The 11430-nt window shown below is 44.1% G+C and overlaps 1 protein-coding gene across 1 annotated transcript in view; it reads right to left on the reverse strand.

Annotated features, from left to right (window-relative positions):
* LOC102212878 (fer-1-like protein 6) overlaps nucleotides 1-11402 on the reverse strand; it is a 14466-nt gene extending 3064 nt beyond the window's left edge. The window contains exons 1-9 of the mRNA XM_013915326.1: nucleotides 11202-11402; nucleotides 10810-11056; nucleotides 10084-10204; nucleotides 8119-8219; nucleotides 4918-5020; nucleotides 4471-4590; nucleotides 4049-4201; nucleotides 3779-3950; nucleotides 74-198 (exon numbers count right to left, since the gene is read on the reverse strand). Coding sequence (XP_013770780.1) covers nucleotides 74-198; nucleotides 3779-3950; nucleotides 4049-4201; nucleotides 4471-4590; nucleotides 4918-5020; nucleotides 8119-8219; nucleotides 10084-10204; nucleotides 10810-11056; nucleotides 11202-11253 — 1194 coding nt within the window. The 5' untranslated portion in view covers nucleotides 11254-11402. The remainder of the gene's footprint in view (nucleotides 1-73; nucleotides 199-3778; nucleotides 3951-4048; nucleotides 4202-4470; nucleotides 4591-4917; nucleotides 5021-8118; nucleotides 8220-10083; nucleotides 10205-10809; nucleotides 11057-11201) is intronic.
* Nucleotides 11403-11430: the final 28 nt, after the last annotated feature.

Consider the following 11430-nt stretch of genomic DNA (forward strand, 5'->3'; position numbering starts at 1 on the left):
CACACACACACACACACACACACACACACACACACACACACACACACACACACACACACACACACACACTTACATTGGTGGTTTGACTGTGTGACAGAAAGGTGACTCGAGCAAAGGGATCTGACAAGCCAGTGTTGTCAGCAGCGATCAGGCCACGAGCCTGATACATGTGGCACCTCAACTGGAACTGATGCTGCTCTGCAGACACACAGACACAGCTGGAAATGTAAAACCTTAAGGATGAACTGCCTGGTCCAGAACAAAACTGAAAGTTTGTTAAAAAGTTATTGTTAGTCTCTCTGTGTATGTGCGTGTATGCGATAATCACACCACATCTTCCAGGGGCACGATCCCCTGGGTCTCCTCCCTCTGACCAGTGACACACCTGCAGTAATCAACTCACCTGTTCCTCATCTGACTTTCCTTTAAATACAGAGGACGTTCTTTCAGCCATCGCTTGAGCGTTAAACCAACTGCAGTAGATACTCACCTCCAATCTGTAAGTCTGTTTACCTATTTCCATGTTCCCTTTTCCTCATCCATCCTCTCCTCTGTCCAGGAGACTGATATGTTTGTCTCGTGGACGGTTCTGTTCAGAGGAGAGGATCCCGTTTCACGGTCCTGTTTGAAGACGGAGGATAAATCTACCGGACTATTGTAAATAGAGACTGTGGCTTTTCCCCCTTTTGATAGACACTGTAAATAGTACCTGCACTTCACTGTAAATAAATTCGCTGAACTGGCATCCTGGGTCTCGCTTTTGAGTCCGTCTGCTCAAAGGTTATGACAGAGTGCTTGGACTCCGTTCAGCACTCTCTTGTCCAACAGGAAGCTCAGCTGGTGAGCGTTTTCCAAGCCCTGCTCAACGACGTGCTAAGACACTACCTCAATAGGTTTTTTTTCATTTATTTAGATGACATTCTGATTTTTCCCAAATCTCTTTCTTTACACAAGTCACATATCCGTTTGGTGCTGCAGCATCTCCTAGATAACCTATCTGTAGAGGGAGAGAAAGTTTCACGTTGACTCCGTCTCCTTTTTAAGCTACATTGTTGAGAAAGGACAAATTAGGGCTGACCCAGCAAAGATCCAGATGATAAATGATTGTCTCACACCAACAACCATCGATATCGTGTCGGATTGTGGTCCCCAGTTCACCTCCAGTATATGGAAAGAGTTTTGCACTGTCCCGGGACCCCTGGCTAGTCTTTCCTCTGGTTTTCCCTGCAGACCAGCAGCGAGCTGGTGTGTGGTGTCCTCCAATCCTTCCCAGCTAGCTGCAGGGCTCTCATCGTTCAAGGCTTCCCTGGGGTATCAGCCGCCTTTGTTTTCAACTGTTGAAGGTGAGTTCTTTGTACCTTCTGTTGAACACCATCTCTGCAGGTGTCAGTGACTTTGGAGGGCAACACAGGCTGCTCTGCATCAGACCAAAGAACTGAATAAACGATGTGTCGTCACAGGACTACTTACCGGGTCAAAAAGCATGGCGTGGTGGGTTGGTGCAGCCGACTCAGGGGGCAGTGAGCCCACTTGACTCATTATACCGTTAGCTTCTAGGGTTAGCTTCTCCGCCATATTTCATCCCAAATTTACTTTAAATCTTTCCAGTTTAGTTAGAGTGCTAACCAGTATCGAGTGGTAGACTAGTAGGAGTTGTTTCAAACCTCACCATGTGACTCACCATGACTCCCCTAAATGGCCTCCTACTACCAGGCAGTACACTTAGCCTTCATTCCTAGGTGTAAGGTATGTGAAGACCTTTGCTCAACTTCCTGTGGAGGGATAGACAGCAGGAGTGACCGCCTGGTCTGTACAATAAATGGCACTTGTAAGTCACCAAATTGCCATTCAGGACCACCGGCAACCCTTGCTGTGACACTTATTCCTCACAGCGACAGGTCCCGGACCACTGAAAGGGGAGTGGAGATGCGTATGAGTTTGTCCATCCTGCCTTTTATGTGGACAACTGTCTCCAGTCTCTTCTGACTCTGCATCAAACTAAACAACTCCTGGACAAATGGAGAGAACTTCTGGCTACTGGAGGATTTGAGGTATAACAGTGAGCCAGTAATGTTCCTGAAGTGGTTTCCCACCTGCCTACAACCACATTAGCTCCGGCTGACTCTTTAATCAAGCCAATGATGAAAGTCAATGCTTGGGCTACGCAGTGATTGTCCCAATGATACCTTGGGTTATAACCATTGCCCAGTCTTCTACACCATGCCAGTGTGGCCACACTAGCTGGGATGAACCTCTCACAGTACCCTTCTTGCCACTTGAACAGAGTAGAAGAAGGAGCCGACAGGACCTACCTTACCAAGGTGAAATATGCCACGAGTTACAGAGTCACCAACTCTCACTTTTGAGGTGCATGTGTTCTGTGACACAGAAAAAACTAATGAATTTCCATGTTTCCATGGAAATATTCACACTTCACCCGTGATGGCCAGATCCCGTGTCTCCGTCATCTCAAACAAAGTTGTCTTCTCGGGCTCGGTGCTGCTCTGACTGGAATACAGGTGGCTAAGACTCTCAAAAGTGAGCTCATGGTACCACTGCAGACCGATTATACTGTTGTGCTGGTTTGGTCTGAGTCCTGCTGTTAAAAAGTCTTTGTTGAAACTTGAATTACTGAAATTCATGGTAAATGGTAAATGGCCTGTATTTGTATAGCACTTTACTAGTCCCTAAGGACGCCGAAGCGCTTTACACACCCAGTCATCCACCCATTCACACACACATTCACACACTGGTGATGGCAGCTACGTTGTAAACCACAGCCACCCTGGGGCGCACTGACAGAGGCGAGGCTGCCGGACACTGGCGCCACCGGGCCCTCGGACCACCACCAGTAGGCAACGGGTGAAGTGTTGCCTACTGGACAAAACAGCTCTGGTCTTCGTGCTGATTGCTTCAGTCCCTTCACCATCAACATAGGCGCAAGAAGAAGTACCTAACCACCAGCTGTGTAGACCTGTATGTCTACACATATGTAAAATGGTCCAAATAACTTCATCCTTCTGGCTCCAAAATCCATATAAAAATAGAACTCGCACTTACTAATATGTACACTTGGGTTTTAAGGGGTATTTATTATTTTCTTCTTTTTTGGGTTGTATGGAAGCCCCAAACGCAATTTCATTGTTCTTGACAATGACAATAAATAAATACTATACTACTACTACTGGACTTACTGCTGAGTCTTGACTCAGACTCTGTGTCGACTCATCTCCTGTCAGGGAACTGAAATATAGTCATATCATAGTACCAGTTTCTTAGGTGTGACCAAGTTGTCATCATTATGGCCATGGTCTCTTAGCTGCCAAGCTTATTCCTCTGCTTCATATGCAAGATGAGATGTCCTTGAACTAGTACAACAGAAAGTTTTGGGGTATGATGTGTATTTGCTGCTCAAGGGCCCAGTAGCCCTTGGTGAGTCATGGGGCTGCCCTGAGCTGACTGGTGTGACTTATCAGTGTGTTTGTTTCTACACCTAAGCACTTTTATTTAAGTTGAGTTGAGTCCGTGACAATTATAGGGTTGTGTTTTTAATGAATTCTATGAGCCATTTGAAACACTGGTTTCACGTTTTAGACCTGGAAACTATGTACATATTTTCCATGTCTCTACATATCATAACGCAGGAAACTGTCTTGTCAGTATGGACTGATTTCTGGTTCTAGGTAGTGATCAAAAGAAATGGAAAGCCTGTACACTGCAAAAGCACAATAGATAAAACAAGGTAAATAGACACTGCAAAAGTTAGCTTCAGTCTCACCTTCGCAGTGCAAGTGTGTGGGAGGGCTGTTGGCATCAGCGCCCCCTGTAGCTGGAGTGAATCCTGCAGGCAGGTTATCCAGCATGTGGCTAGAGTCCCTGCAAGCTCCAAACCACAGATACACATCCAGTTTCGCTTGGACTGATAAGCCTGCAACACGCTTACCTGGAGGCTGCGTGCACACAGACACACACACATCCACACACAGAGATTATTTTTCATCTGGAAGCCTTCCTATGGATAAGACATGTTCTGCGTATGTGAGTTTACCTTGAGAAACAGGGTTATGACCTTGCCACAGTTAATTCCTCGGGCCTCCTGCCTGCTGGAGTACAGCAGGTCTCTGGTTCGAACCCGGGCGTATGCAACACGTTTGTTGTTGCTCAGCAGCCACACAAATATGTCTGGAACTGTGTGCTGGGGCTAGAGATTGTGAGGATGTACATGTGTGAATGAGAAAAGTTGTCATATATAAGGCAAATTAAAAAAAATGACATTTCAAAATTCACACTTTTTCCTGTGCCTGCATCCCAATTTTGACTTCGATTTTTCCATTTATTTTACTTATATAATACAACTTCACAGCATCAGTCATCTGAAGTTTCCTTATATCACAAGACAAACACTCTGCAATGTCAGTGAGAGAACCAGAACCATCAGACGAATCCCTGTGACAACTAACAGATACAAACCTCCTCCACAAGAAAGCGGAGTTTATGTGTGAGTTTTGCTGCGTCCTGTAGCATTTCTTTCACACCACCAGCATTTTTCTTCCTCCCTACCAGGGACTGTGCCTCCCCTATCATACTTTCCTGCAATACACATACATCCATTATTGTATGCGGTGTTGTATAAATGCTGTGTAAGATTGTGTAATGCACATTATGCATATGGAATACTAAACTGCAAATCTGGTCGCACCTGCCCAGGAGTTGTAAATAAATATCTTACATACTGGACATTTTTGCCAACAAACATCAATATCCAAAACAGTTTAAGTCTGCAATGTGATTGAAATGTATTATAATTGGTGGTCTGTGAGGCTTATTATTCATTTTACATAGGTACTGAGGTAAAAGCAGACAAAAGTTAATTGAGATGTAAAGGAATGTGATAAGAATTGTACTTAGTTTTCCTACCAGCTCCTGTTTACACATGGTCAGGCGTTTCTTGTCCAGCTGTGTTAGATAAGTCGACTTCAGCTCAGCCTTCAACTTAGCCTCCGCTGCTTCAATGAAACTCCTGACAAACAGCCAAAAACATATTTAGCACAAACAGAATAAAATTCTTTTTCCAAATTTTTTCCAGCCCTCTCTAGTTTGCAGTGTTGACTAAGACTGCTGCAAAATGTTAACAATTACTGAGCTTTCAAAACTAAAGTAAAATAAAGAAAAGAACATTTCTGCTGACAGGAAGAGAAAAGTCTGTAATGAAGATCTCGAGTTTCTCAAAGAGACCGTAGTTCAAAAAGCTCAGGATCGTATCGTTTGCATTTTGTTTAATAAGGTGGAAAACTTGGAAAACCTGCCTGAAACATTGCTGTTATTTCCCCAGTCAAAAAACTGGTCAAGGTAGGACAACAAAAACAGAACCATAGGGTGAATGGTAAATGGACTGGTTCTTATTTAGCATTTATCTGCTCTATGCAAGTAGTTCCTGTCTAACATTCACACACATTCATACTCAGATCCACTGGCGAGAAACCTGGGGTTAGTATGTTGCCCAAGGACATTTGCCATACAGACTGAAGCAGTCAAGGATCAAACCACCAACCTTCTGATAAGCAGATGACCTGCTCTACCTCCCGAGTCACAGTAAAAATAGATGCCACCTACATGTGACCAGTATGGCTGGGGTGCTGGATGTGAATCAATTTTAGAATAACGCTGTAATGTGACAAAATGTGAAATAAGTGAAGCACTGTGAATAGTTTCTGGATGTGCTAGTGACTTTAACCTCTATTGTACATCCACTTTAGATTCAACTGCTGTACTTGGTAGCCTGAATTAATAAAGACGTCAGAAGCAGCGGATTAAAGGTGCTGGCGCAGATGATGGTGGAGCTGCCTGCCATGTATCAGGAGTAGGTGGAGGAGCACCAGCAGCAGCTGGACCAGGCCAAATGCCAGACAGAAATTCTGGAAAATTTAATTGTTCATGCTGGGTCTCTAGCAGTGCCACCACTTCACCCAGGCCCTGCAGTGAGGCTCCACAAGATGGGGGAAGGAGATGACACCTGCCCCAGTCATTCCAAGAATGGTTTCGGTCACGGCACAGGAAAGCCGGTGTCCTGTGGGGGAATGGTCGCTGTGGCAGCTGTCAGGGGAGACCCAGGTGGCAGCACTCAGCAAGCCTGACAGCAAGGAAGTGTCTGTTGGGCAGCCCTGGACCAGCTGTGCCTCACCTGAAGACCACTGCCATCAGTTCTGGAAATGGGACCGAGGGATCAGACCTTTGTGTTGCTCTCACCGGTGATGTGAGCTTGTCCGACACCGACCTTGTGGAGGATGAAAAGCGATGATTCGCTCCAGAAAAGATTTCCCACTAGAACGGTCTTGTGACGACACTCTAAGCTCAGCCTTCGATCAAGCGATGAAAATTGATGGTCAAATGATGTGCACTGACATAACCCTGACATTTTCACATTTTGTGTTTATTAGGCACAGACTGTATTGAGACACCACTACACAGAAAGAGCACACCCAGTTATGTCAAAAGTCTGCTGGGAAACTTTTTTCCAGTTGGCTCATTATAACCTGATGTCTGGTCACATGGGATATGACGAAACTCCAGATCCAGTCCTGGCCCGATTGTCTTAGCCAGGCATCCACAGAGAGGTGGTGGATATCCTATCTGGAATGTCAGCTGGTGAACCGGTCAACCATTCTGAGAGCGTGTTTGTGCCCATTACCAGTAACGGAGGTCAAAAGAATCAACCTTTTGGGATTTACTTACCAGGATGATTGAGCATGTATCAAGACACTGAACTGAGGTCTGTTAGCTGTCCCCCCACAATCCACTGGGCATTTTGACCAGGCCAAGTCTTTTTTGTCCTGGGCTGTGCGGCTGCCGTACCCCACAGTCGTGCCGTGGCAGAGTATGCTCTTGATCACAGCTCTGTAAAAGTACTTGTGCAAGTGAGGTCCTATTCAGGACCAGGGTGGATGATGTTCTGTTCTACTCTCACCACCTGAGGCTGGTTGGTGAGAAAGTCCCTGATCCATGGTATCCAGGTAATCAAACAGAGAGCAGCTCTCAAGCTCCACCACAGTGTCGGGGATGTTGTTATCTCGGTGACAATCACAACACAACTGTTCAGCTGGATCTGGTCTGGCTTGTTAGCGCGGGTCCTGGTATTGGCGACAAAAAGGATGGGGAGAGATGGTCTGTATGGGTTAGCTTGTTAGCTAGCACGTAAGGCGCTCCGCTTGCCTCACTTCTCACTGCGGTGTCTCCTCCGTCTCTGGAGCCACAGAGGGGAAATGGTGAAAATCTCTTCCATCTGTTGTAGCTCCAGTGGATAAAAATCCTGCTTCAAATGTACGAATTGGATATTCTGTTCGTTAATTTCTAGTAATTCCTCCCGTACTGTCTAAGTGTCCAGCCCACAGTTGTCCAGCCTAGAAGTAATAAATGCAATTTATATAGGCAGGAATGCTTCGAGGAACTCCTTAATCCTTTCTGTAGAGGAAGCAGAACTTGGAGATGAGTGGAGTGGGCTGATTCGTCTATCACTGCCCATCACTGGGGATGAGGTCACTGAGTTAGTTAAACAACTCCTTGGTGGCCAGGCCCCTGGGGTGGATGACGTTCCCCCTGTGTGTTTCAGGAATTTGGGGTTATGGGCCATTTAGTCCCTGTACAAGCGTTGCAGGAGTTTGGTCTCCAGCATGGAAGGATGGTGTCATTATGAAGACATTCTAAGCTTCAATTCCATGGACAAAGTTAATGTCTGTTAAGTCTGCCATGGCTTAAAATGTGACAATGGAGTTTGAATGTCTAAAATTAGAACAATGACAACTATTAACTCATTCACTGCCATTGACGTCTATAGCCGTCAATGGCAGTGAATGAGTCAATGGGTTTAACTCATTCACTGCCAATGGCTGGCAGTGAATGAGTTAAGTAAACTGTTTTTGCTGTAGGAGTTCTGTTCTCAGTATTTATTGACTTGTAATGTCAGATCACATTTGCTGCTATGCTCTGTGCTATAAAATAATACATTTTTATTCAAATTTAAATTAATTATTTAAGTTGATTGTTTGGCCTTTATTTTCCCAGGAAGTGAACCACGTGAGACAGTCAGCTCACAAAGTAGCATTAAAGAGTTGCTGTGATTACCTGGCATCTGCACAAAAGTCCTGGAGGACAGATTTCATCAGCAGCTCGGCTGCAGGATCTGACTTTCTGTGGAGCTCCCATGCATTTGTCACCCCCTCCTCCTGCAAGACATGAAGATGAAGTTTCTCTCACGAGTGTAGGTGAGTGTAGGTGAGTGTAGGTGATATGTTGACACAGTTATCAGGTCAGTCAAAGCCAAGTCACTTTTTCACTTTAACAAATGTATCAAGTGTCACTGTGTCCTAATACACAGTAGAATGAAGTTTTAACACACTCATCAACACACATCAGTTGTTGACAGTCCATTTCTTTAAGATATGATGTGAGTGAAGTTGGCCCCCCCACCTTCTTCAAATCCAACAAAAGTGGTTTACGTTTGTGCTACGTTTGTGCTGGTTTGTGCTGCAGAAATTTTTGTTTGTGCCGCTATCATTTTAAAGATATTAACAAAAATTTCTAGAGGTCAACCAGCCCCCCCATATTAATGGAATCAAACAAAATTGATGTCAAACGTTTGTGCTGGGTTGTGCTGCAAAAATGTTTGTTTGTGCTGCTAACATTTTAAAATGTTTAATAAAATAACGTCTTGATGCGTGCTTAATCATCCAGGTAAGTAAATCCCAAAAGGTTGATTCTGTTCATCTGGACATTTTCAGTTGGAGAAACATTTCGTCACTCATCCAAATGACTTCTTCAGTCTCAGCTGACTGCAGGTTTCCCCAACCTTATAAACACATGTGAGTGAAGTTGCCCCCCCTACCTTCTTCAAATCGAACAAAATTGATGTCAAACATTTGTCCTGCAAATTATTTTGTTTGTGCAGGTTATGTTTCCCTAATTTTATAAACAGTACATGTACAGTGAGAGAGAGATGTTACATCTGTCTTCACTTGCATCCCAGTCATAGAAGCGTTGGAGGTCGTTCATAAGAGATTACAGGATCATCCCAACCTCAGCAACAGGACCACTCTCAGCACTGATCAGTTGTGTTTGCTTTTGGAACTGTGTCTTAATTCCACCTATTTTGCATAAGGGTCAGTATAGGCAGAAACCTAGGTGTGCCATGGGTTCCCACAGGCCCCTGCTCAAAGTCACCAAACCAGTTCGTAAGCAGGTACAGGTGTGGCCAGAAGGGTCCTCAGAGGCACTGCTTTTCCACCACAGGCCACCCCACACGACAACGCCACAGACTTTCAGGAATATACAGAAACTGTCACTGCCTACATCCCAAGAATAAGAATTTGCATACTAACAATCATGGAACTAACCCCCCAGCACATTGTTCATTCTAGTTTCCTTCACTATGCAAATGTAATGTTTATAAGGTTGGGGAAACCTGCAGTCAGCTGAGACTGAAGAAGTCACTTGGATGAGTGACAAAACGTTTCTCCAACTGAAAATGTCCAGATGAACAGAATCAACCTTTTGGGATTGACTTACCTGGATGATTAAGCACGCATCAAGACGTTATTTTATTAAAAATTTTAAAATGTTAGCAGCACAAACAAACATTTCTGCAGCACAAACCAGCACAAACGTAGCACAAACGTTTAACATCAATTTTGTTGGATTTGGGTAATGTGGGGGGGCTGGTTGACCTTTTGACCTTTACATTTTCATTAATATCTTTAAAACAGAAGCAGCACAAACGAAAATTTTTGCGGCACAAACCAGCACAAACGTAGCACAAACGTTTGATGCCACTTTTGTTGGATTTGAAGAAGGTGGGGGGGCCAACTTCACTCACATTTTTTTTTCACATTATTCAGGGTTTAACTCGGCTAACTTGGTCATTAAATATACAAATCAGACTATTTTGTGTTGTTATTATAATAAAAACACACAAAAGACTCTAAAAGCATCTAACAGTGCACAGCATGTTTTAAATCTCATAACTTATAACATTTTCGAACACTGAAAGAGATGTGTGTGTGTGTGTGTGTGTGTGTGTGTGTGTGTACATACAAGAAGAACTGCTATGTTGTCCAGCATGTTTGAGTTGTGCATTCGGTAGGTTCTTTCTTCCCAGTGACTCAGCACATTAATACATGGTTTCTGCTTCTCCAGAGGCAAGTACATGTAGTACCTACACACACACACACACACACACACACACACACACACACACACACACACACACACACACACACACACACACACACACTGTGAACTTGAAACTTTACAAAAAGAAAAAAAATGATACTGTTTCAGTCCACTACTGTTAATGATTTGTTAATATCAATAAGTTTGGCTAGGAGTGATTTATTATTATTAAATATTATTGACTCTCCTTTATTAACATCATTAGCACCAGTAACCTAATCCATCCATCCATGTAACCTCTTATTCAACAACAGGGGAGAAGCCCAGACCTCCATCCTCCCAGCCACCTCCTCCAGCTTATGTGAGGAATCACAGAGGCGATAAAAGGCCTGCTGACACGCCCAGAACACCTCACCAGGAGGTCAAATCAGATGCCTGAATCACCTCAACTGGCTCCTTTCAATGTGGAGGAGTAGCAGCTCTACTCTAAGCTGAACTCCTCACCCTGTCAGTAAGTGAGAGGCCAGGAGAATGACTGCAATGACTGTCCAATGAAAATTAAACGTGCTGTCTTTGGTGCATAGAACAGAGTTTCTGACATCCACAAGAACTTTAATGTTTTTCAAAGGATCAGCAAAGTGATTCAACCTGTTTCCTTCCACAATGATTGGTTTTTCTGGAGATGTGGTGGATTTTGAAGTCATGGCAGCGTCTTGAGTTTCTCTGGGTAGCAGGGGGGAAGTAGGACTGTTAGGGGAGGTGCTGAGAGAGAACGAGCCGAACACATCACTAGTGTCTGGGAAATCCAGCACTCTTGGCATCCTCCGAGGGACAGCAGGACTGGTGAAACTGATAGTGGGCTGAGGGGCAGACTCTAAGGTGTTACCATAGTTACCTGATAGTGGGAGGAATAGTAAATGATAGTTTCATTATATATTAACCACATAAATGCAAGACTGGTATTATTCTTCATGTTTGGATTATGTGACTAAATGATTAGCAGGACACTAAACTCCTTAACACTCCACACATCCACTTACCGAGAGAGAACTCAAAGCTGATAGGCCTGTCTCCAATTTTCCTGTCAATCATGGTGGCCTCAAACAACGCACCAAACAGCAGGAAGCTCTCATTGTCGTCTGCATTAAGCTGGACACAGAAACATCTTCATGTATTCATTTCTCTGAAATTTGCACAATACTCTTTTTACACAACCTACAGGGAGTGCAGAATTATTAGGCAAGTTGTATTTTTGAGGAATAATTTTAT

This window comes from Pundamilia nyererei, unplaced genomic scaffold (genome assembly GCF_000239375.1).
Source record: "Pundamilia nyererei isolate P.nyererei 1_Seehausen unplaced genomic scaffold, PunNye1.0 scaffold00287, whole genome shotgun sequence".
Lineage (NCBI taxonomy): Eukaryota > Metazoa > Chordata > Actinopteri > Cichliformes > Cichlidae > Pundamilia > Pundamilia nyererei.